We start from the raw sequence: 27,668 nt of genomic DNA on the forward strand, positions 1-27,668 counted from the left end.
TCAGAACAGTATGAAGAGAGGAGCTGGTCATCAGTTGGTTGTGAGGTCCCACAGTCCTCTACATGAGCTTGTGTTTTCATGTGTTCAGTTGAGGTGCTGGCTAGAGGCTCTCTGTTTTCATCATCCTCACTTTTCCCTGCTAGTAATGTCAATGTTGACCCATCAGCCTCCTCTGGTCTTTGGAGTAGTTCCTCTTTTATCCGTGAAGGCTCTGGTTCCTCCTGTTCCAGACTGGGGCTCCTTTCCTGCTTTTCAGGGGAAACCTCCTCTTTACACACAGGGAGGAGCAGGAAGTCTAGGCAGAAGATAAAATGAGGGTAAAGCATTGAATGTTTGAACTTAATCAAGTTGTTCAACTGCCACTCTGTTGCCATCGACTTGCAGAGAAAAAAGCACATTTGTTAGCATAAAGTTATGTTCTTGCGACAGCGTGAGTCAACAGAAAAATAAATACATCTCAATCTACATGAGCAGAGCACTACATCACTTAACTCACCTAGTACAGTATTTTTTTTGTTTTGTTTGAGAACAATTATTTTCTACACGTGTCCAGAGTCAGTACAGGTTCCAAATGTGTTTCCCTGTTGACATACTTTTAAACCCCAGCAAGAATCCCAGCAATGCATCCTACAAGAGGTAAACAGATGACATCTTCATTTGAACCATGCCTATATATGGGCATACCGGGCTTGTTTATGGTTATGTCTGAGTCAGAGTGACATCTGCCACCCTCCCAGTAGCCAATTTTAATAAAGGATTTGCACATTTTCATCATACACTTCCTTTCAACCTTTGTGTCTACTGAAAACCAAAATAGAGTACTTCTATTCTCAGTAGAATTCTACTGTCAAGTGTAAACAAAAATACAATGCTTCTGTGAAAACCAAACTGTGTGATGGGTGATTGAGGTAGTCACACCTGGCCTGAGTCAAAATTGTCAAAATTGTCAAAGCACCCAGGACACAAAGCCTCATCACATTGCATACATATGCACTTGTTTTATCTTGTGCATGCAGCATCACCGTATCACTTGCATTTATTTGGCTGTAAGCTGGGGCCAGTGGTTTCCAGGGGAAAACCTGATCTCAGGAGGTGCCTTGGACACTGCACTGTGTTTCAGAATTTTCATACAAGATAGGCTTGGTGAACCGATATAGTAAAGGAAAGGTCAGTAAAACATTAAAGAGACTGTATTACTGAAATGCATTTGAAAGAGTGTTTGGAGAGTCACTCACAAATTTGTGGCCTTTGCCACAAATTTCACAAGTTAAGGGCATTTCCCCTGTATGTGTCGTCATGTGTATTTTTAGTTTACTAATCGTACCACAGCCTTTGCCACAAACCTAGTAGTCCCTCAAAAAGAGTAATTCTGATTGGATCTCTTCTCCATTCGTCCCGCCCTTTTTCGTGTCGTCTAATTCGTTGACTAACGTGTCCATTACATTTTCGTCTCCCCATTGGCTTAAAAGGGGAGCTTAAAAACGGGGAAGTGTGATGGACAGCCAGGACAGCCAATGACACTCAGGTGTCGACACTTTTTACTCAGGTGTCGGAAAGAGACTGGTGCTGTTTACAGAGCCGCTCGCTAGCGCATGCGGCTAAAAAGCAGAGAAGAGACCAGCACCACAAGAAGACCCCACTGTCAAGAAGAAGTATACTCGGTCAAGTGATCAACATAAAGAACCAGAGAATAGGCCTATGTGCTTTTTTTGTGAAGATCTGACATCTGCTGTACCACTTCATGAGGCAAGAACATTCCAAATTGATGGTCATGTCAGAAAATGTGCTTTGGACTTGCAAGATGAGCAAATACTAGCAAAAATGAGTGCAGGTATGGTTGCACTAGGGGCAAAATACCATGCACGTTGCTTAGCAGGATACTATAACAAAGCTGCCAAACTGCACAAAAAAGACAGTCATGTTACCAATGACATGATGTGTCAAAGCATAGCCTTTGCAGAGCTGGTTTCCTACATTCAGAATGTCTGTGCAAATGAAGAAATGCAGTCTGTCTTTAAGCTTGCCGAGTTAAACAAACTGTACTCCTGCCGCCTAGATCAACTGGGGCTGGAACAGACATACAGGGTTAACTCCACACATTTAAAGAATAGAATACTGAGAGAGTTTCCAAACATGACTGAGTGTTACTTGCATCGGGTTGCAGAGAAGATGGGCCAAGAGCAATACCAACTCTTTGTTGCAGAAAGGATACAGGGCACGAAACCCATCACTGTCCCTTTAAAGAGAAACAAGCTCCCTCTTTTTAAAACCGCTCCAATAAGAAGACAGTCCAAGTCAAAACTCACTGAAAAATCACTAAAAAATGACTTCACTGTTTCTCAAAATCTATATCGCCTGTCAGACCCGTGATGGGAGCGTAGAAAACTTCTTCAAATACAAAAATCAGGCCTACCCTCCAGCACTCTCCCTTCATGGTGGACTACGCTTTGGAAACAAGGCGTATCTGTTAAGTTCCCTTGAAAAAAGTATACGCAGTGTGCCTGTTAGTGCCTCACGAAACAGTGCCCCAGACAACAAGGTCCAAATACTAGACAGGTCAGCAGTCATCAACATGCTGAAACCAGACAAAGTTAAGACCTTCGATGAGTTTTCCAGCAAGATCTTCATACCTTATATCAATGCAAAACTTGAAAGGGCCGACAGAGTGGATGTTGTATGGGACTGCTATGAAGTTAACAGCTTAAAGTCCCAGACAAGACAGAAGAGGGGAAAGGGGACACGAACAAGAGTGGATGGAAAAAACAAGATACCAACCAACTGGAAAAGCTTCCTAAGAGTGGATGAAAATAAAACAGAGCTCTTTCACTTTCTTGCCAAGAACCTTATGGAAACGTCAACTCCCAAACAAGTTGTTTCCACTTGCGGACCCAATGTTCTATCATCTCACCCTCAAGAAACAGATCTGATTGCTCATTGCACATATGGAGAGGCAGATACAAGGATGCTACTCCATGCCGCAGATGCTGCAAGAAAGGGGTTCAAGAAGATTACTCTGCGCACTGTGGACACAGATGTTGTGGTCCTAGCCATTGCACATGTGTCAGAGCTGAACATTGAGGAGCTATGGTTGGCATTTGGGACTGGCAAGAACTTCAGACATATTCCTGCTCATGAGATTGCCAAGACTCTGGGTCCTGACAAATCCAAGGCCCTTCCTGTGTTCCATGCCTTCACTGGCTGTGACACAGTATCTGCATTTGCAACCAGGGGCAAGAAGAAAGCCTGGGAAACCTGGAATGTATACGACATGGCAACAGAGGCCTTCATGGCTCTGTCAAAGGCTCCAAAACAAATTCCAGAGCAAGTCATTTCCATTGTGGAACGCTTCACATTTCTCCTCTATGATCGCACCAGCAGCCAACTCAACATCAATCAAACTCGTCTGGAGTTATTCACAAAAAAAGGAAAAGGGATGGAGCAAATACCCCCAACTAAGGACGCACTGGTGCAGCACCTCAAAAGAGCAGTGTACCAAGGAGGACACTGTTGGGGACAATAGCTTGGAGGGAATTCGGCCGAAATCAGAAAGATCGTGCACTTGGTGACAAGTTTTTGATTTTTGGCATGGTGTTAGGTATGGGCATAAGGTTTTCAAAAACCATTGGATGCAAGTTGGGATCGCCCCCTAGTGGTCTGTTTCCAATGAATCCAATTTTAGATAGGTATGGTTGAAACCCCAAATAATTGATCGAAGAGATTTTTCAATGGATTCTGTTACTATTGGGTATACTAAATAACATACAAAAACATTAGGAAAATCGAACTTCTAGAAACGCATAATTTTCAAGTTGGCGTCCAAGATGGCTGGCGGGAGCTTAACATGCTTATAAGCGGGGAGGGAAAATATAAAAAAATCATAACAATTGTGCACTTGGTGACAAGTTTTCGATTTTTGGTATGCTGTTAGGTATGGGCATAAGGTTTTCATAAACCATCGGAAGTAAGTCGGGATCGCCCCCTAGTGGTCTGTTTCCAATGAATCCAATATTAGATTAGTATATGGTTGAAACCCCAAATAATTTATAGAAGGTATTTTCAATGGATTCTGTTACTATTGGGTATGCTAAATAACATACTAAAAAATAGGAAAATCAAACTCCTTTAAAGACATCATTTTCAAGATGGCGGGAGCTTAAAATGCCAGGAGCTTAAAATGCCTATAAACTGGGAGGGAATATGTGCCATCTTGAACACGATGCCTTTCCAGAAGTTTGATTTTCCTAGATTTTTTAAATGTTATTTAGCACCCAATAGAAATAGAATCCATTGAAAATACCTTCTATAAATTATTTGGGGTTTCAACCATACCTATCTAATATTGGATTCATTGGAAACAGACCACTAGGGGGCGATCCCAACTTGCATCCGATGGTTTTTGAAAACCTTATGCCCATACCTAACACCATGCCAAAAATCAAAAACTTGTCACCAAGTGCACGATTTTTCTGAATTCCCTCCGGGCTACAAGCACTTGAGGTGGCACCAGATATGCCATCTCCAACAGACCCAAGTAATTGGAGACCATTGTGGTCAACTCTTCCACAGGCAAGCCAATCCCTCCTTGAGCTGTTAAGTTGTGGCTGCAAGAAAGGTTGCAAGGAGCATTGCAAATCCAAAAAAAGCCTCCTTAAAGTGCACAGCACTGTGTCAATGAGGAGGAGACGTTGAAGGAGGCAGTGAAGAATAAGTTCATTGTCATCATCAACAACAGCAACATATATGTGCTTAAGAAATCAATTTGAACAAGACAATGAAACCAATATGTTTATGAATATATGAAATGAATGAAATATGTTCCAACAACAGTAAAACATTGTATGTTCTGAAATAAATCTTTGTCTGTGACACATTATGTTTATGCTAATTTGTTATTGTCATATTGAATATTGTTCTCTTCTTTTAGTCACTGTTTTAGCAGGGGCAATGAACCAAAGGCTTATGTTTCTAAAACTCTACACAAAATATGCAACATACATAAAATACTGTGATTTCCTTCTCAAAACATCACTGAATTGACCATTAACTATTCACCTGAACAGTTTATGATGTTGTACATGATATCATTGTAATCCTTGACCATCAAAACATAGGTTTAGAAATCATATATACTGTCTTATCATGTATGGTTCAGGAGATATGATGCAAAATACATTATTTGGTTATGGTGTAAAGTAAAATGGCCGCCGTGGCCACCAGGGGGCGTTTTTGCGATGGCTCCATATCTGAAAATGTTCAGGGGCCCAAACTGTACCAGTGTACCAAGTTTCATGCTTTTAACGATTATCGTCTCAATCCTCCGGACTACAAGCCCACACCTACGTTTATTTTATTTCGATACAATATTAAGGCTAGCCTATTATGTGTTTACATATTTTCTGTTCCACAAGCCCACACATGTCAAAATATTTCATTGGCCTATTCAGAGCATCAGAGTGAAAATAGTGGATAACAACGGCCTCTATCCCTACTTCTTCAGATGTGAATGTAGTCTATCCGGGCAAGACCCAGCAAACCTCACAACCGATGGCCTTGTGAATGCGGTGATGCTACAGGCAGGCATAAACAAGGGCCTCACATTTCAACCAGGATCCCCACAACTAGCAGCTCATCCATAGAATAGAAATAGAAATCCATAGAAAGATGGATTGCTGCTGGAAGTAACTACGCCCTGCACCTGCAAATCGTCGAAAAAGACCCATTTATGACCAAGTCAACGCTTCCTATGTTGGAGTGTATAATCCTGCCGCCATTGCGGCTGCAACATTACTCAATGCTCACGGGATCCAGAAGAAGGGAGTGAAATGGGTCCAATTAAGGTTGACCTAGAGATTTTCATGGATTGTGAATACAATTCATGTCATTGAAAAAAAAAAAAAAAAAAAAAATGGTGTTCATTTTAGAGACGATGTTAAATGGTGCCTAATTGAGTGAGTATGGGCCTACTATGCACACAATGCATGTGTTGGTATTGATGTAATGTATTCGAATTTTTCAACTGTTTACAGAGTTGGACATTGTTTGAAAATATTATGCAGGGCATTTATTCCGTTAGCTTACTGCAGGTGAGGCCTACCAAAGTGTGCCTGCATTATATACCTGCGCTGAGTATCTGTTCTTCCATTATTAGCCTTATTGAGAGGCAACATTTGTGTGGACAGCACAATAAAAAAAATGTTTTTCTGCGCTTGAACCTTCTCTTTTATGGTTTATTTATATTGAGATGAAAGATAATTGTTAACTTTTGAATATGGACCAAAAAAAAAGCAATTTATTGGCGTTTTGTTGTACTATATTGTATTAGTATATACTATATTACACTATTATATTTCCTATTATTGTTATTGATACTACTTGTATCTCCCTCTCTGTCTCTCCCTCTGTCTAGTGTATTATGGTTTATGTATATGCAAAAGATGGATCACTGTGCCAAAAAATATGGCTCCCCATCCGAATTCCGTTCTATCTCCTTGATAAAAACCTCCGTAGCTCCGAAACTTTTTCCGGTGGGGAAAACTACTCATTTTGGATGCACGATCACTCCGCCATTGTGACTCGCGTGAGAGATGTTATCGTTCCAGGCGTTAGCCAGGACCATCGTGCACCATGCATGCATGCATTGTTTTACATGGATTGCTCATCGTGGAGTCTAGAGCTTTAAACAGCGCAGCGCAACAGTGAGATGTCTAGCATCAAATGTAATCTGTCATTATAAAAATCTGGCACCGAATGTGTTAAATACAAGGTTGCTCAAATTCAAAAGCAAAGTGTTCCATTGTCACCTGAATGCCGTGTTGGGTCGCCATCTTCATCCTCTCCTCCTATCCTCTCTACATCTTCTCCTCCCATCTCCTCTTCTCTTTCTTCGCCTCTTCCTGCTCTCTCCTCTTCCTCTGGCAGAGGCGGGGAGGGCACAGGTCCGTCACCTTCACTCAATCTCGGACGGCCACGTTTACGCTTCTTAGGTTTGATCACCACACACTGTACCGCAGGGGAGGGCTTCTGAGGTTCCACCACCATGTGCTGTACCGTCACACTGGAGACATCTGAGAGAGAGAGGGAGAGAGAGAGAAAGAGAGAGAGAGAGGAAGATTGAATATTTATTCTCTTTCTTTGTCAATCCATTAACTTCATCTGATCTGCCTAATAGATAAACAGACAGACAGACATTATCATTGTGCTCCGAGAATAATGAAAAGACATAGTGTGCAAAATAAAACTTCAAGGAATAAAAACAGATGAAATCATATTAGATTTGTATTTTCTTATTACAAGGACAATCATTGAAATGAGACAAGTGAGCTAAAAAAGTATGATGGTGGTTAGGTATCAGCATCTGACTGAAATGTGCAATATTAAGAGGTCAAACACTGATACCTAAAGGTCTTTTTCAGTCAGTGTCAGTGGGGGGTAAACAGAGGTTACATCTCTTAGAAAGAAGCAGTTTTTCAGCCTGTTTCATTATAAGATGTCACACTGATAAGAACTAGTATGCACGCGCAGGCCGGAACCAAAATAACCCAAAGAACATTGCATCTTATGAACCCTCATAAGATGCAATGGAAAAGTGGTCACCGCACTCACGCGTAAGAAAGCATCCCATCAAACTTTCAGAAGCAGCGGTGGAAGAAGGCTTAGAATGTTTAAAAAAAAAAAACATGTTCAGAACCCAATATATCATTATCTGAAGATGTGCAGCTCCATCCACTCCTTGTTTAACTTAGAACTGAAAGGGCTGTTTCTCGCTTCCTAAGCACTTTTTGTTTTCTTTGAAAAAAACTCTGGCACTTTAATTCTGAAATAATTCTGGCAATCCTGGCACTCAATGAGTTAACTCTTTAACTGCCAGAGATTTTCAGAAAAATGTCAAGCCACTTCAGCGAATCTGAGCGATTTTACTAACCTTTGAAAAATCATGGAATATTTTCTGTGATCGCCGCCCTCGCAGCGATTGCCACATTACACGCACGGGGGTCTCGTAGAATCGGAGGGGAAATTGTCCGGTTGCGGTAATCTGTTGCATAGTTATGGCCAGTTTAATGTGGCTTGTTTTTTCCAAAAAAACTAACGGAGATGAAGCCATTTTTCCACAATAAATAAACAGGAAGTATTTTTAGTAAGTAAGTACGTTTTTTTCAAATGACACCATTTCGGGGTCAATCCTTTTCTGACAGGCAAGGGACATTCCATTTGACATGCTGGGAGGTCTGTTCAGGAATTTGAAGTCACTGACTCTTAAGAGGATATCATTGTGCACTTTAACCAGTGCAGATTCTGTACTGTGCAAAGTTCTAAAACCGGATTGAAATTTGTCATGGATTTTGAAAAAAACAAATGAGGAAACAAAAGACAGCTTGTGGAACATCCTTCATGGTGCTACCGGTAAAGTGACGTTTTACATTCACACTCACGTGTCGGGATATTGGGGATAACAATGAAGGCATTCTGACAAGGTAGAGTGACGGGTTCCTCTTTAATCTGTGGAGGTTGTGGTTCCTCCTTGACCAGACTGGGGCTCCTCTCCTCATTTTCAGGCGAAACCTCTTTACACACAGACAGAAGGAGGCGAGAGTCAGTACAACAACTCTAAGTGTTTTCCTCATTGGATGACATTTATTCTTCTACTCAAGAGTTAATTTCAGTATCACTGAAGTAAAGTGAAATATTGGCCAGTAGATGTATTCTCTTTATTTGTCAACCCATTAACTTCATCTGCCTAATAGATAGACAGACAGACAGACATTATCATTGTGCACAGAGAATAATGAAAAGACTGTTTAGTGTGCAAAATAAAAGTTCAAGGAATAAAAACAGATGAAATCATATTAGATTTTTATTTTTTTTATAACAAGGACGATCATTGAAATGAGACAAGTGAGCTAAAAAAGTATGATGGTGGATAGGTAGCAGCATCTGGCTACAATGTGCAATATTAAGAGGTCCAACACTGATACCTAAAGGTCTTTTTCAGTCAGTGTCAGTGGGGGGTAAACAGAGGTTACAGCTCTTAGAAAGAAGCAGTTTTTCAGCCTGTTTGCTCTGCTTTTTTATTGTTCAGTACCTTCTTCCAGAGGGGAGGCGTAAATAAATTGCCTTATCAGATGTCACACTGATAAGAACTAGTATGCACGCGCAGGCCGGAACCAAAATAACCCAAAGAACATTGCATCTTATGAACCCTCATAAGATGCAATGGAAAAGTGGTCATCGCACTCACGCGTATGAAAGCATCCCATCAAACTTTCAGAAGCAGCGGTGGAAGAAGGCTTATAGTCAGGGGATATTAAAAAAGTCTTGGAATAAATTCCTTACCAAAAAAAAGGAGAATTTCTGACAGCTCCTTAAAGTTGGGGTACCCATCATAACCTTGGTTTAAAAAAAAATCCCCCAAAAAAAAATCTAAATTTAATTCTGTTTTAAGTAGCATGTGAGGTGTCAAACTAGGGTGTTTTTATGATTCTGAATCCATTGCAATCATTTGTTTTGCACCAAAACCACTCCTTGGGCTAAAAACGCCCAATCTCAATGGGCTTTTTACACAAAAAGTATACATGGCTATGGCCGTTTTTAGCGGTGCCAACCGCTCTATACGTGGCTTTTGACTTTTGTATGTCCGTCCGTCCGTCCGTCCGTCCGACCGGCGGTTTCAGCACGGGATGAGCACGGCAAAGAAGCAAACAGCTATAACTTCAGTTTGCAGCCTGTCACCAAGTCCAAATTTGGTATGTGGACTTAGACCACCAATAGGGACGAGCATGAATTGATGACGTTATCAAAAAGGGGTCCAGGGACCCCCAGCGCCCGAATGAGCACGGGATGAGCACGGGATTTTAAACAGCTATAACTCCAGTTTGCAGCATGCCACCAAATCCACATTTGGTATGTGGACTTAGACCACCAATAGGCACGAGCATGAATTGATGAAGTTATCAAAGAGGGGTCCAGGGACCCCCCGCGCCCGTATGAGCACGGGATGAGCACGGGATTTTAAACAGCTATAACTCCAGTTTGCAGCATGCCACCAAGTCCACATTTGGTATGTGGACTTAGACCACCAATAGGCACGAGCATGAATTGATGAAGTTATCAAAGAGGGGTCCAGGGACCCCCCGTGCCCGTATGAGCACGGGATGAGCACGGGATTTTAAACAGCTATAACTCCAGTTTGCAGCATGCCACCAAGTCCACATTTGGTATGTGGACTTAGACCACCAATAGGGACCAGCATGAATTGCTGAAGGCCCGCCCCCTCTGTCTTCCCATTGGCTGGCCTTCAAACAGCCATAACTCAAGTTCGCAGCATGCTATGGAGTACACATTTTGTACATGGACTAAAGCCAGCAATAGGGACTAACTGTCATTACTTAAGCCCCGCCCCCTCTGTCTGCCCATTGGCTGGGCTTTAAACAGCCATCATTCCAGTTTGCAGCATGCTCCCGAGTACAAATTTGGTAAGTGGACTCAGACCACCAATAGGGACGCATTGAAATGAGTTAAGGCCCGCCCCAAAGGCACCGCTTCCTTCACACAGGGTGTGATTTTTAGCCCAAGGAATGGTTTTGGTGCAAAACAAATGATTGCAATGGATTCAGAATCATAAAAACACCCTGGTTTGACACCTCACATGCTACTTAAAACAGAATTAAATTTGGATTTTTTATTTTTATTTTTTTTTAACCAAGGTTATGGTGGGTACCCCAACTTTAAGGAGCTGTCAAAAATTCTCCTAGGGATACTGAATTTCAGTCTTTGTGAGATGTGTTACTAGACACCTTTACAAACACATTGGTGTAGATGTTTTTAGGTAAGGAATTTATTCCAATATTGGAAAATATTCTGCTAATATCCCCTGACTATTAGAATGTTTACTATGATCTCTCGCTCTTTAAATATATAATACTTGGTTTATGTTGTGTGTAAACGATAAAAGCGATTCTCAAAGCAGTTGTCCTCCAAACCCCACCTCCAGTCGCTGTCATTAGAACGGAGGGAGTGCTATGATCACGGCAGCAGAGTCTGCTTCCTCGCGCACTGCAGCCCCTCGGCTAGATAGCGGTCGAGAATAGCAGACCTCCAAGCTCACAGCGGTCGCATCCGCAACGTGTTGTGAGCTTGTATGTCAGCTATTCTCGGCGACGGCGTGCAATACTGTTGCGTGATGAAATAAATAACACACAAGAGGAGGTTGAATGAACTGACACCAGTGCTCCTCAAAACACTGGGTTTGGGGAGCTGTTGGGAATTGATCACATGAAACCTGCACCTGTGCATGCAGTCTCAATGTTTGTTTGTTCTAATATAATATTCAGCTTGTGGAACATCCTTCATAATGCTACTGTTAAGTGATATTTTAAATGTATTTATTTATTTACTTACTTATTCATTAATTTAACATGGACAGTGCGCATTAATCAACATTTCAGTTTTCACATTCATGTAAATGAGCCAGAGTTAGCAAAGAGCAAATCTTCATCTGTAGTCCCTGTGCAGGCCGTTAAAAGTGGTGAAATAACTATCAGTACAAAACAGACATATCAATACAAGACAAGTAAAGACCATGCTGTAAATACAATACAAGACAATAAACACAGGAGACAGAACAATTGCGGTAAATTATGAAAAATGACACCAATGACAAAATAAGAGCTGATAATTACCCATTACAAGTTTGGTTTGCTTTAAGCCATCTCTTAAGGTCGAATTGAAAGTCAAATAATTGGTCGTCTCTCTTAATTCAGTAAGAAGAATATTCCAGTGATGGGAGGCTCTAACAGAGAAGACATTCACACTCACGTGTCGGGATATTGGGGATAACAATGAAGGCATTCTGACAAGGTAGAGTGACAGGTTCCTCTTTAATCTGTGGAGGTTGTGGTTCCTGGACCAGACTGGGGCTCCTCTCCTCATGTTCAAGGAAAACCTCTTTACACACAGACAGAAGGAGAGAAAAGGTAGCATCAGCACAACATCCAAAAGGGGATTTTCTTATTGGATTACATTTATTCTCCTAATTATTGATTTGTTTACGTTAGCGTTGGTGTCACGATCACCAACGCTATTTATATGGTATCTTCATTGTAAAGTGAACAACTTTACTTCAATGGCTACTTGGTCCGATCTTTTTTCACTCTAGTTTACACCAAATCTCTTTGCCGAAAATAGGCGATCTACAACCTCACAACACATCACTTTGTGACGTTGTGAGCTTGCAGATACTTTTTTGCAAACATTCCCCCTAGAATAGGGGCTCTTGTGGTTCAAGTGGTTAACTGCTCGGAATCTACAACATAGAGTGCCAAAGTCCTGACATCACTCCCGCTACTCCTGAGTCCCGGAAGTATTTTTTCAATTCAAAATCCCCATAGAGAAATCTGCGTCAGATAAGAACTGTGTTCCAAAAATAAACAGATCAGCCTGGTGATTCTGTCAGGTATGTGACTCTGTGTCGTTTATTCTTAGAGACACACATACAGGTATTTCGAGGCTTGACCAAATCCGCCATCCTTAGCCAGGTCAAACAACACAGCTTTCACCATTGGAATTGCATTACGGAACGTACACATTGTTACATGTTTGTTGTTTCATCATAGCTCAAAATATGGTGAATTATTGTAGTGCAGGTAATTATTGCAACAACCACCCAATGGCTACTTGGTCCGATCTTTTTTCACTCTAGTCTACACCAAATCTCTGTGCCAAAAATAGGCAACCTCACACATCACTTTGTGGCGTTGTGAGCTTGCAGAAAGCTTTTTTTTGCAAACATTCCTCCTAGAATAGAGTCTGTTGGGGTTCAAGTGGTTAACTGCTTGGAATCTACAACAGAGTCCTGACATCACTCCTGCTACTCCTGAGTCCCGGAAGTGTTTTTTCTATTGAAAATCTCCATAGAGAAATCTGCGCCAGATAACTGTGTTCCAAAAATAAACAGATCAGCCTGGTGATTCTGTCAGGTATGTGACTCTGTGTCATTTATTCGACACACATACAGGTATTTCCGGGCTTGACCGAATCCGCCATCCTTAACAAACAACACAGCTTGCACCATTGGAATTGCTTTACGGAACGTACACATTGTTACATGTTTGTTTTTTTCATCATAGCTCAAAATATGGTGAATTATTGTAGTGCAGGTAATTCTTGCAACAACCGATATTCAAAATATTCAAAACTTTCCGCAATTCTGCCTATAATCATATACCCAAAAGAGGAACACTGGATTGAAAAAGGTTTAAAAGGTTTAATGATTTGATCTGCTATTTGGACCTTTTAAGACACAAATAAGTAAATCAAATAATGTGGGGAAATGGGTGAACTTAGTTGTTTTGGGATAGTTAGAAATACAACGCATGCAAGTACTGTAGTTTCAACATATATCAACAACGCAGGTAATCAGCACCAGCAAACCATGAAATATATCAAGATTTGAATGAATTAAGTAAATGTAAGTACTAACAGGACTCTATCAGAGTAGAGTTTGAAAATATTCTCGAACTGAACTGATGGCCATGCTTGAGGGTTATTAGTCCAGTCTTACGTTCACAAAGTGTTAATTTTTGCTTATAACGTGCTGGCACACTTGGCTTAAGTCAGCAAATGTAGTTGGCTGACATAAAAAAGGCAAAAACAATCCAAAAAAGGAGCACTCGGCCTGCCTTTTTCCTATGGCTTCTATGCGCGGATTTGACCCGGCAACATCATGGCGGATGATCGATAAGTAACGGGTGATGTCCCTGTAGTCAGAAGAATGATATTGAGTTACATTTGATAATGTCTGTGTTTGGAAAAAAAAAAGTCAAAAAAGTAATATTTACTCATTCTTTGAATAAATTATAGCCTTGGATCACAAGACGGTCATCTCACATGACCATCTTGGATGATTTTCAAAATAGTGTTTTGCACTTTCTCCCTTTTTGGTCCGTACATCTACATTTTCCCACTTGAGTAAAATATTAACTATTTCTAAAATAAAGAAAATATTGAAGGTGTTTTTAAATTGTGTATTTTAGTTATAGAGGACAATTATAATGTAGGCTATTAAGGCATATGAGGCTTATTAGCCAGGGATCCTTTTAGGCCTAACAAAATAAAACTTTGGTTTCCGGTTGGCTGTCATTTTAGGGCTGAGTAGGTAGGGAATTTATTTTATTTTATTTTTTATTTTTATTTTTTTGTGGGAATGATGGGTAGCAAGGAATTTTATTTTATTTCCTCACAGGAAGGATGGGTAGGTAGTTTTTTTTTTTTTTTTTTTTCCCTATGGCAATGATCGATATGCTTCTTTTCTAATATATTCTATGTTTTCCTGAGTTTACCAATTTCTAAATCATTAATGGTTCATGTACACTGCACTTACAAAATAGTGTCTGAAAACAACAAACAATAAACAATTGAAAACTTTGAATAGAATGTCCACACACTGGTTGAATACTTTTGAGTTTTAATTCAACTCTAAGTAAAGTACCAAAGTAAAGTGCTGTATCACTCACATACAAACAATATTAATACAAAACAAACATCTTCAAGTAATAAAGTGTTTTGAAGCAGATATTTTAGCTACTGGCTATCCCTGGATCAAACTGGCTAACCAATGGCCTGAGGACCAAGAATACTGACTGGTGAATGAATTAAACCAGGATTTGAAAACAAAACATTTTACCCCAGGGTATGAGGTGAGCTCAATTCAGAACTAAGAGCTTTAACATTGAAGCCCATTCTATTACTGATATACAATATACAGCTTTACTGCTTAAAACGCTATCATTGCACATCCATTGCATTTATGCATGCAGTATATTCGGCTTCAGGGAGGTTCAAAACCATCTTGCCAGAAACACTGCCAAAGCATCCCTGCATTCTGACTCAGACAACTGAAACAAACAGCTGAGTAAAAGATACAAAATAAAGTTCCACATATCACATTTAGAGGCTCAACTACATCAGAAACTTAACATTCACATGTTCACATGTAACATAACTCCTGATTGAGTTCTCTGTCCTGGTTGGATAAAATTGGAAATGAAACTGAAACTGAAACGAAAATGCATTTTCTTTTTTTTTTAATACATTTTGTCCCGCGATTTTTTAACCCTTTTTTCACCCGGTGCCAATTTGCTAAGTGATCCTGGGCACTACACTACGAAAATGCATTTTCTGTTTAATAAAGAGGTGGAGAGACAAGGAGACTCCTAATACTGAACAAACACTCTATAGCAATGAGTACTATCAGAATATAGAGCTATTTAACACTTATTTTAACCAAAGCAAATCACTTAGCGTACCTTTAAGGATGATTTAATTTTAATATAGTACAAGAATAGTGTAACTATCTGTAAAATATAACCCCCCATTTATTTAATAAAATTATGTATTGGGGTATAGCCTATTTGTCTCAATATTTGTCACATTCAGCCCTGGACTTCACTGACTGCAGGGGTCACATTAAAATCACATATTAGAGATTTTATGTATTTTCCCCTATTTTCTGTATTTTTCACTATTTAAAATATAGTGTTTCTTAATTTTTAATAATTATAGCTTGTAGATTGGCTTTTTTCACCATTTGAAATAGTTTTAAAATAAAATGAACAGTTTTCCCAACCGACAGAGAGTCAGAGACAATATTTAGCCTATATATGGTTCTGTATTAGTGTATGAGTCAGTTTTAGCAGCTTTAATTCTAATTGGCTACTGTAGACTGCCTATCAATTTCATGAGCCTGGGTAGGGCCACCTGGCCTGGCGGAGATCTGCCCTGTTGCGCAGCAGCACAGCAAGTGAAGGCAATTAACCTAAACAGGTGCTGTGCTGCGGAGCCCTGCTTCTTCGCAGTTTTTCGTGCTTCAGCACCTCAAGCCCGTTGGATAAGCCACCACTGAGTGAACATTACATGAGCATAGCGTTTACCGTGGTAAAGTGTTGAATATTCAACCAGCTGGGTTTAACGAGACAGCGGCGCAAAATGAAAATCCGATGTTTCCCAAACGTGCTGTCACAGATGATCCAACCATCTTATAACAAATGTAAGCATATGCCAAGATAACCGAGTTTATATAGCTGACTCTGAGCTAAACATATTTGTTTAATTTCGAAGTTTTTATATTTAAACTTTATGATGAAAGGCCGCGGCGGCCACACACATAGCAGCTGTTGTTAATGAGCAGCACGAAGCAGCTTGACTGAAGCCGGTTGAGAGCCAGCTCCGCGCAGCGCGCACTGTAGCGGAGGTTTCTTTGCGGGAGGGGACAGGGGAGTGGAAGTTTTTTTGGGCATTTCATTCATTTATTTGTTAAAAAAAAAAAAAAAAAATAAAGATTGTCCACGAGTCTTTGAGCTCGAGTCAAGTCTCAAGTCTTTGAGGGGCGAGTTTGAGTTGAGTCTGGAGTCTCATTTGTATCATTTTATTTTTCACCAGATTTTTTTTGCCTCGGCGGTAAAAAATTCAGGCCTGGCGGGGCGCCGGGCCTGAAATGGACTGCCGGAAACCCTGAGGAGGTGGTTTGCACGGGCAGACGACAGACACTGTACACAGGTCCATGGCTGGAGGATGTGCTGCTGTTGTTATTGTGCGGTGTGCACCACCGTCTCCTCGCGATGACGCAATGATGCATGAATAGTAAAACAAAACATTTGCGCACATGATATTTTAGACGAAAGAAAACTTTGATTAAACTTCGCGAATGTGGTCGCACCAAATATATTTTTTTGTAAGACGTTTTTGATCGACTCGGTCAGATTTTGACTTCATTTTATTTATTTATTTTATTTTCACTCCAAATGCCAATAAAATCATCTGGGTCGCACGTATTTAATAGGGTCGGTCGCCAACCGGAAACCGACATATTATTTTGTTAGGCCTTAGAGTATTGAAGCTAGCTACAGTATTGGGAAATGTAGTCACTGTCCAGCTAGTAGAGTATGATAGCTACATGTTAATACAAGAATGCCCGCCCGAAAACATGCTCGCCCCCGGTCTAATCCGGTGTCGCGGTTTATCTGCCTCCCGGTTTGACTGGGTTCCTGCACGTCCCCGACGGCAGATGTTGTTTGAGGAAGTGGGTGGAGCTCACTTCGTCAAAGCTTAACGTCGTTTATATCAATGAATAAAGCATTACATCCATCCCATTGTTTGTGGAATCTTACTTGTATGAAACAGTAAAGACATGCAGCCATAAAAAACAGTTAGAATAATGAAGAAAAAGAAAATCTACAAAAACATCTAAAAGTGTCGAATGGGATTCGATCCCACCTCCACAGTTGACAAAAATCCGTAGTCTTGCGCCTAACCTGTCACGCTATGAGACACTGGAAGGACTCCCAGGAAATAATGTATATAGTCTGGTGTTTGTCCAGATATGAACTGTCAGACACAACTTGAACTGCCTTGGCCCATTTCATCTGGTTGCTCATATAAGCAGATAATATTGACTGATATAAGCGCTCCGTTCACATGATAGTTTAATAGCTGTAGAAACAAGTCAATGATGTTGGTAGTCACACCATGAACCACAAACTCTTGTGTGAAGTCTGACAAGTGCATAATAGCCTATCATATTAATAATCTTAGTTATCTTTGAATTACAAAGGCTACTGTGCACTGCAGAGCGTAGAACAGCACCACCTGCTGTAGGTCCTACGTTCAGACAGCAGCAGCATCAGTTCAAAGTAGCCTCATTATATTATATCACAATGCATTTATCTAATCAATATCAAGCACATTAACCTGGACTCTACACACCTCTTCAGTTGTGTATTAATGCTATTTTCTAACCACTCTATTACATGGCCACAACTTTGTGTGTGAAAATGACCATATGACCATAATGGCCACATGTGTTGCCATATGATTGGTCAAGTTAATTTGGGTTGGAAGAGGTGTGCCTAATCATGTATTAGTGAGTTTATAAATGGAGATCAACTGAGGACACAAGTGGAGAGTAGTAGGAGTAGTAAAAACAAACACATTGGATTACAGAGAGATGAGATTGAGGAGAGAGGAGTCAAGATTGAAGTCAGCAAGCAAGTAAGTTAGTTAGTTAGCAGCAAGCAAGCAAACAAGCAAGTAAGTAAGTAGCTAGGTAGGTAAGTGGATAGGTAAGCAAGCTAGCTATTATGTGTGTCTTTTGACCAAGTGAAGTTGAAGGAGCTAATGGACTTTCTGGTCCACAAAGTCTATCCCGAGGGAGCAGAAAAACAGCAGAGGGACATTTTTGAAAAGAAGAGCCTCAACTTATCAAATTACTGGTAAGCAATTGTGTACAATATACAATATAAAACCCAGCCTTATTCAATGTGTTCTCTTCAACTCATGCGCTTTACCCTCTGACCAGATGGAGAGTTGTACTACTTGTGCAGGGCCTAAATCAACACTGGGCCAAGGTGGTCACCACTGCAGAAAAGGCAGCTGCAGTGTTCCAGGAGTTTCATGCCAGCGATATTGGGGCCCACTGTGGTGTTGAAAAAACCCACCATGCCATTATCGCTCGCTATTACTGGCCTGGGATGCAAGTTGACATTGGAAAATGGGTAGGGAACTAAAGTCAACTCTATTTGCTACAGTCACTGCTTCACTTTAGTGAATAATTTTCTTTCTGAACTTCATGCATACAATGATTCTGTGCACTCTCTTCCTTCAGATAAAGCAGTGCCCACAGTGTCAGGCGAGACGGTCAAATTTAAAAGAGAAGAGCCAATATAATCCAATAGAGGTGCTATATTTTGTGACACTAAGTGCTCATGTCAACAGCCGAAAAAGATAACCTCATATTCATGAAAACATCTTTTTGTTTTTCAGGTGGGAGAACCATTTGAATTGGTTGGCATGGACCTGTTGAAACTGACAAAAACAGAGGGAGGTAATCTATATGTGTGTGTGATTATGGATTATTTCACAAAGTGGGCAGAGGCCTACCCTCTTAAGAGTAAAAAAGCAGAGGAGGTCACTGAATGTGTACTCGATTTTATATATACATTTGGTGTGCCTCAGAGACTGCTGATAGATAATGGGACAGAGTTCAAAAATCATAAGGTACAGTATAATATTTTTTTTAAGTTTTTTTTTCTTTCTAGTATGACATTACTATGCTTCTCCCTTTGTTTTGCCAACAATCATGCAATTGAAGCTCAACGAGGGGATATGTGCTGCTCTGGGCATTCGCAGAAGCTACTGTGCCCCCTACCACCCCCAGACCAATGGGCTGGTAGAAAAAATGAACAGCACCATCCAAAGGCAAGTTAAATTTGGTGAAAATATGCAGCTAAATCAATCCACAGATGTTAATTAGCAATGTAAAATGTCCTATACATGATATGACATTTTCAGGTCACTCAACAAGTTGAGTGCTGACCACCCCACGCAGTGGGACAAGAAGATTAAAGCCTGCATGTTTGGTCTCCGAACAAAAAAACAGTTGACAACACAGTTCAGCCCGTATCGGCTCATGTTTGGGAGGGAGGCAAGGTACCCTTCACAGGTGGCCGACACATTTGAGGTTAGAGGCTCTAATTCTTGCAGGTGGTTAGATGTGGTGGTCATCATTTGCCTAACTTAATAAATTGTAATGAACACTTACATTTCTGTACTTTTAGATTACACATGAGAGGGTAGAAGGAGTGGCTCAGAAGGAGGTGGTGAGTGAGGGACTGAAGGAGCAGGGGGAGGTGTACGAAAAGGTCATCCACAACATGCAAAAGTCCCAGGACAAGATCCGTAAGAGGAAACTTTTGCTTGGTGTGGATGACCTTTTCAGGGTTGGGGATTTGGTAGAGAGATGGGGGAAGACATGCAGCAAAGGCCGTCGGGAACGGGACACAAACCCGCGGCACGCTGCTATTAAGGATTTTCAACCAGGGTGCCTAGACCGCGACGCCACGGCCTAGGCCATCGTGTTCCCCTTCTACCCGTTCACCTTCACCTTCCCTTCATGCCAAATCCCCTTCCCCTGCTCCCTCTGCTCCCTCACCAGTCCCCTCACCACACCACCTCCTTCCGACCATCCACTCCTCTGAGGCCCCAGTCCTGCCTTGCCCCATCCAGACCAACGGTATTTACCTTCCAGTATGTGACATAAAATATTCTGTTGTCAGATTCTGCTCTGTACAAATGACTGAAATTCTGTGTATTTCCAGTCATTGATGACGTATGGTCAAAAACAGGGGAGATCATTTGGGCGAAAATACATACATACAAGCTGTACACTATGGACCTAAAGAGGCTTCGACCTCTCCAATGGTTGGAGAGTGAGGTATAACTCCCTTCATTTTCATTAAAGGACCTCAGCTGTTGCCTCATATGAAATACAGTATAATGAATGATTGGAGTTGGCCCAAGTAATTTTTATATGTGAATGCCTATATTTATAGGCTCACCACTGCCAATCATGGTAGCCTCATGGTGGACACGTTTGCCATGACGGATATTTATTTAGGGGGGAAAAAAAAATCTCAAAAAAGGTAAGGATTACCATAGTTATGCTTAATGCTATTGCTTATAGGCTTAACTTAACACATGGAATGATTATATGCAGGTGGAGGTGATGGACTTTCACACCATTGTGGGAGCCGTTGGCTTAAATGGTCACTGGACCCTAGTTGTATGTATTTTGTCCAAATACACAGCATTATATTTACCACCACTTAAGCTTTGCGTAGGCTACATGACACAACCTTAATCCTATTTGTTCTTAAAGGTGATGTATCCAAAGGCCAACAAGGTCATTTTTTGACCCTTTTGGAGCATCTACAGCACAAATAAAAATGTGCCAGGATTCCACCAGGTAAGCAAATCCAACACTTCTTATGTGTATTTAAAGCAATGATTTTAAATGCTAGGAATGGTTTGCTCATGTAGGTATTTTCCAGTGATAGGGATTTAGTTGCAAAACAAATCTATGCCTATGTGAAAAGTAGATCAACACATGATGATTTTGATTTATCCTCATGCTTTAGAGCCTTCATGAGGCAGAAAAGGGGAAATATATCACGTTGGATATGCACAACGCCCCAACATCCTGCCCAGTGTGACACCTCATCCTGTGGGGTACTCATATGCAAAGTAAGATTACAATTTCCAATTTAGGCATTTAGCAGATGCTCTCACCCAGAGCAACTTGTATACATGTCATGAACCCTTTAGTCAACAAACATATAATATACTGTAGTAGTTAAATAGAACAATGTAGTTCTACACAACCTACTATCTAAACATTCTTAGAACTTGTGCTCAAGAACGACACATCTAAATACCAAAAAGTAACCTTATTGGGATAGATTCACCTGTAAGTTCTTTGTTCAAGGCAGCAGAGCTGATACTGAAGGGGAACACAGAAACCCTGAACTTCCCAACAGACAGCCTAGGAATCACCATCATGAGACGGGAAATTGGGGATTTCCTCATAAACAGCTCTGGTAGGCTGCAATGCCACTTTGTATCAGCCTAACCAAACAATTAAATGTACTATATTAAATAGACATATCTTCAATAGATGACATGTCAGAGCTGTGCCGTGGCTGTGGGGAGAAGGAAGGAGGAGGAGAGGAAGGAGACCATAGTGATTGGGTATGAGGATTTTGAATGTTTTACATGGGGAGCACATAATCTTTCATGGAAACATGCGTTACATTCCAAAAACGTACTTTTATGAAAAGGTCTTTCCATTTTAACTGTGTTGTGATAATGTTTTGTTAAATGAAGTTCATGATTTCTTTCAGATTGAATGCACAACATGTCGGCTGTGGTTCCACATGGGCTGTGTAGCCAATCCGCCCATTGAGGAGGATTTCTTCTGTCCTGCTTGCAGGACAGATGATGGTGAGGCCACCAGCTAGCCTCAGGCCTCACCTCATCATCATCTGTCCTGCAAGCAGGACAGATTATGGTGAGGAGGAGGAGTGGAGGAGTGGAGGAGGAGGAGGAGTGTGGAGGAGTGGAGGAGGAGGAGGAGGAGTTGGCCACCAGCTAGCCTCACCACCTCATCATGCATACAGATGCTACAGGTTTGATGTTTACCTGGATCATTTGGAGCACTCAGTTGTTTTTCTTTGCACTCATTTACCGTTGTAATAATAATAATACCCTTATTATGTTCTTTTACTTTCTAGAGTGTCTGCCCTGAGATTGGGAGGTCATGTCAGGATTCAATCCATCATCAGTCATGCCAAAGACTATAAAAATGGTACCCCCCAGTGCCCTGCTTGGCAGCAAACATCAAGGGTTGGATGTGTTAAGGTTTTGCTCATGGAACACAAAAACACAGCCAAAGCCAAGAATTGAAACTAGTACCTACTGCGACCCAAAAAAGCAGCCTCTCTATCCAGTCAGCTGTGCTGATCCCACTTGTACATCAAGCTGCCTCACGCTACAACAACAGGAGCCTCCTGCTCCGTTGGTTTCCATGGCTACTACTTAATTCAGCCACTAAACAAGCTGAATGCTGATAAATTGTTTGCTAAATGGCCATGTAGTAATGGTGCTAGCTAGCAAGATCTGCATGGTCTACTGAAATGTGCTATATTCAGTTATGTGCAATATGCTTCCATGCACTTGTCCCATATACAGCCTGTGTGGCACTCAGGTTTGTTTTTTGGTTTCTTCCATTTGATTGTTGTGTAGCCTACTGCAAGAGAACAATGTTTGAAGACTGTCTCCTTGTATGTGTACACTGTACATGCTTGTTGAATAGCTGATTTTGATTGTGCTATTTAGCATAGTATATTGAGGATGTAACAACCCTTAATAAACAAATGACTATCAGAGCTTATTTGTCCTCCTTGTACTTCCTATTTCCATCCATGTGGCCATTATGGTCATAATTATCATTATGATATATGTTCTTATTAGTTTTTCATTAGTCTGTTAATGGTTAGCTATTTAGATTCTCTCTGAGCCTCTCTGGTAGTAGTTTTTTCTTGGTATTACGAATGTTATTTGTTTGTCTTTGTCATGTCATGTATTTGTTGTTACTGGCAGAGCTGTGTAACATGTATTTGCCTCTTTTCTTGGCCAGTGCACACTCGTAAAAGAGACTATGGTCTCAATGTGATTTTACTGGTTAAATAAAGGTTAAATAAATAAAATAAAACGGTCATGGTCATATGACATTTTCGCACACAAAGTTGTGGCCATGTAATAGAGTGGTTAGAAAATGGCATGCACAACTGAAGAGGTGTGTAGAGTCCAGGTTAATGGGCTTGATATTGATTAGATAAATGCATTGTGATATAATATAATGAGGCTACTTTGAACTGATGCTGCTGCTGTCTGAACGTAGGACCTACAGCAGGTGGTGCTGTTCTACGCTCTGCAGTGCACAGCAGCCTTTGTAATTCAAAGATAACTAAGATTATTAATATGATAGGCTATTATGCACTTGTCAGACTTCACACAAGAGTTTGTGGTTCATGGTGTGACTACCAACATCATTGACTTGTTTCTACAGCTATTAAACTATCATGTGAACGGAGCGCTTATATCAGTCAATATTATCTGCTTATATGAGCAACCAGATGAAATGGGCCAAGGCAGTTCAAGTTGTGTCTGACAGTTCTATCTGGACAAACACTAGACTATATACATTACTTCCAGTGTCTCATAGCGTGACAGGTTAGGCGCAGGATTACGGATTTGTGTCAACTGTGGAGGTAGCCCTAGAATGTCTGTGATCTTACATACATTTCATGTATTCCAAATACACAGTCATAGATCACCCTCGTCGACGCGCTGTTTAGTGACGATCTGCGCGGCCATAAAAGTGCTCTAAACTCCGTCTGTACTCACCCAATAATGAATTCCTAAGACTTGGAGTCATATTTTGTCCTCTAGTTTCATATCCATTTGAAAGTTCTGCCAGAAAACGTGTGTTTAGTCAAATATCTCCACTTTTCCACGAGCTGCACACGGACGACTTTCTGTACGGGCGAGGGGCCCGGGAATGAGGGCAGGACTGAATATATGTAAACTTCCTTTAGGACGCACAAATGTTTGGGACACACAATTGGCAGATGGAGTGATTCATTACCCCGCACCAATCACAAGCACCTGTCAATTGTGTTCCCCATTCGTTTGTGCTTCCCTGTGTCAATTTGTTATGACGTTTTAAATTTGGTCCTTCACTCAAGTCAGTGCCCCTCGCCCGTATAGATTGATTGATTGAAATTTTTATTAGGCAAAAGAATGTAAAACAACACAGTTACATTTATAATGCTTTTGTCTAAAAGGTCCGGCCAAAAAAGTCCTTGCGGGCTTGTTTCCATTGGGGTCCTTGAATTAATTTCATAGACATATATAGTAGTAACCAAACAGTTCAAAAATCAACATAAGTATAAAAAATATACCATTATGTACAAAAAAGGTCATGGGAAAATAATGAAATATATACAAAACAAAACATGATCAAAATAAAAATAAAAAGTGTGTACAAAAAAGGGGGAGGGGGGGGGTCGTCTGTCTACAGGGAAACTGGTACTAGCTCCTCTTTAGGCCTCCAGAAAGATGAGTTTTTAGGGCTGTTTTGAATGAGCCCAGCGAACTGCATTTTTTGAGGGATGGGGTTAGACTATTCCATTCCTTGGTGGCAGTGCTATAGAAGGAGAATTTGCCCATGTTTGTTTTATGGGTGGGTGTTACCAGATTGTTGTTTACGCTCCCTCTAGTTTTGTGACTGTGGGTGTCACTAACTTTTTCGAGGTACTTATACAGATATGCAGGTATAGGGGGCAAAGAAAGTTGTCCGTGTGCAGCTCGTGGAAAAGTGGAGATATTTGACTAAACACACGTTTTCTGGCAGAACTTTCAAATGGATATGAAACTAGAGGACAAAATATGACTCCAAGTCTTAGGAATTAATTATTGGGTGAGTACAGACGGAGTTTAGAGCACTTTTATGGCCGCGCAGATCGTCACTACACAGCGCGTCGACGAGGGTGATCTATGACTGTGTATTTGGAATACATGAAATGTATGTAAGATCACAGACATTCTAGGGCTACTGTGGAGGCAGGATCGAATCCCGCTTGATACTTTGAGATGTTTTTATAGATTTTTTTGGCTTCATTATTCTAACTGTTTTTTATGGGTGCATGTCTTTACTGTTTCATACAAGTAGGATTCCACAAACAATGGGATGGATGTAATGCTTTATTCATTGATATAAACGACATTAAGCTTTGACGAAGTGAGCTCCACCCACTTCCTCAAACAACATCTGCTGTCGGGAGCGAGCAAGAGGCCAGTTAAAATGAATCGCCAGAAAAACCGGAACACCGGGAGGCAGATAATCCGTCACACCGGCGACATTGGAACAGTCGCCACCAGGTATATCTAACCGTAACCTCAGTAAAAACCAAGCCTAAACCTAGCCTTATTCCTAACCTTCACCTCAGTAAAACATTGCCTAAACCTAGCCTTATTCCTAACCTTAACCTTAGGGTTAGGGTTATAGGGACCGGGTTAGGGTTCGTTAGTATGCAACGTTAAATCGACGATTGACCGTACATGCTATTCATCTGTGCGTTTTTGGGATAAAAAATGTTATCACTGTACGTTTCTGCAAAACATATCGTAACAATGTTTTCTCTGGTGACTGGGCTGCTTATTCCTAACCTTAACCTCAGTAAAATGAGCACCCAACACCTCAGTAAATAAGAATACAAGAACCGCTGGGGGCAGGCGGTCCGCGAATACAATGGGGGCGACTGTGTTTTTGGGCGAGCCTTCCGGTTACCCTACATGAAGTTAAGCTGTTTTTTGAAAAACATGGTAAATGAAATTAAGCACATGAACCAACCTGCTCTGTGTAGTTTGATGTGTGGCTGTAGCATCACGTCCAGCAGTTTGTTTTGTTTCTCCAGCAGAGTTTCTAGTGTCTCTATCTCTCTCTGGAAGAGGTTGCACATGAACTCTGCAGCCGCACTGAGGCGCTCCAACACACACACTCTGACAATAAGCTTCACACGACAAACATAATCAGCACCACGCTGCTGTTCGTCCAAAACACACAATAATATCTCCTCTCCCACCGACGTCAGGTGTTCGTTTATCGACAGCCGTACAGACTCCATTTGACTCGTTTTATCTCCTTTATGAGACATTTTTGTTGAGACTCTTTGTTGTCCTGAGCTACGCAACAAACTAGCACTTACTCCTCGTCCCCAGTGTTGCCAGGTTTTGTGAGAGAGAAACAAGCAACCTGGTCTATGAAAACCAAGCCCAAAAAGAACTGAGCCCTGGCTTGGCCCTTTAAATATATTATTCTTTGAGACCATAGACTGCATAGTTTGAGACACACATCCGGGTGTTTGACCAATAAGCGCCTTTGTTTGGCCCGATTTCGGCACAGCTGACGTTTTTTTAGGCTAAACAAATTTAAAGGCATCAGGTGAAGTTGATCCCCTGAACACAAACCTTGGGGGAGAGTGAGGTAATGTGAGACACAGGGTAAAGTGAGACACCCCCCTTATCACCTGACCACAACACCTGTGTGGTCATATGACCATTAGATTTTGAAGCCCCTCCCATTTCCCACTTACCATGGAGGAGAGGACCTCATTGTGCTGTAGTAAGCATGTTTTTTTCACTAAAATATGTTTTTTGCATGTAAAAGTAATTTTTTGGGCTGTCAACATAATCAGCTGTTGTGTCAAAGAAAATTGATTCAGGTAGAAAAACGTATGTCATGCATGTTGATGAACTACAAACCTATACATCCATGTGATTAATGCTAATTGAAGATTAGCCAGAATTGCTAAAAGTGGTCTTTTTCACCAAAATGTGGCTGTGGGGTAAAGTGAGACAAATGGCTTGGGGTACAGTGGGAAACTGTCTCAAAGTTAAGTTTAGTACTTAAACATAGTTTAATCTAATATTGGTTTGATAGTCCAATTGGTTTGATAATCTAATATTGGTTTGATTGGTTAAAACTGGTTTGTCTCGGTTGGGGTAAAGTGAGACACCTTCCAATTGTGTAGAGCAAAATGTGCTTAATGACCAATTGCCATGATTCTGTTACTAGTCTGACATTAGTTCTGGAATGTGTGGTTGTCAAGCTATCTGTCGGTATTCTAACTGTTAGAACGTGTGTTTTTATGGTAGTTTTAAACTGAAAAAAGTAAGTGGATCAGTTTACCCCATTGATTTTTCTGGTTTGTCTCGGTTTACCCCAGACCTGGGGTAAAGTGAGACACCAAAAAACTTTTTTTTAAACAATCATATTTTCACTGCCCTTTGTCTTGAATACATTCTGATAATTTCCATTGTTAGGAAACATCCCAAATGTATGGGAAATGTGAACATTTTACTGATATATCATTTTAGCTCAGCCCAGCCAACATGTCCAACTGGGCCCCATGTGGGTTTTTAACTGGGCAGATGGGCATGGGTTACATCTGGTTTTGCACATGGGTTCCACCAAGCACCCACTTGTGTTAGCCCACATGGGCTTAAGTGGGTTTCTAACTGGGTCTTAGGTGGGCTCCAAATGGGCAAATATATGTCGGAACCATGTGGGCGCCACCTGTGTTTGCCTATATGGGTTTGAACTGGGACCTGAATGGGCCTGAAATGGGTTCCAGCTGGGCAAATTACATGTGACCCATGTAGGCCACACTTGTGTTGGCCCATTTAGGGCTCCAACTGGTTTTGCACATGGGTTCTACCAA

At 41.0% G+C, this 27,668-nt stretch overlaps 1 protein-coding gene across 1 annotated transcript; it reads right to left on the minus strand.

Moving 5' to 3' along the window:
• On the minus strand, positions 1 to 26,150 carry LOC311049461 (uncharacterized protein; the record flags this gene model as incomplete). Its single annotated transcript, XM_084063036.1, has 6 exons — positions 25,799 to 26,150; positions 11,812 to 11,940; positions 8,430 to 8,561; positions 6,801 to 7,064; positions 98 to 295; positions 1 to 23 (listed from the first exon to the last, which is right to left on the minus strand). Exons 1-6 carry the CDS (start codon positions 26,100 to 26,102, stop codon positions 1 to 3), a joined length of 1,050 nt encoding a protein of 349 aa, XP_083919162.1. The 5' UTR covers positions 26,103 to 26,150.
• Between the last annotated feature and the right edge of the window lie 1,518 nt (positions 26,151 to 27,668).

Source organism: Gymnoscopelus microlampas (assembly GCF_963454915.1).
Source record: "Gymnoscopelus microlampas genome assembly, chromosome: 7".
Classification (NCBI taxonomy): domain Eukaryota; kingdom Metazoa; phylum Chordata; class Actinopteri; order Myctophiformes; family Myctophidae; genus Gymnoscopelus; species Gymnoscopelus microlampas.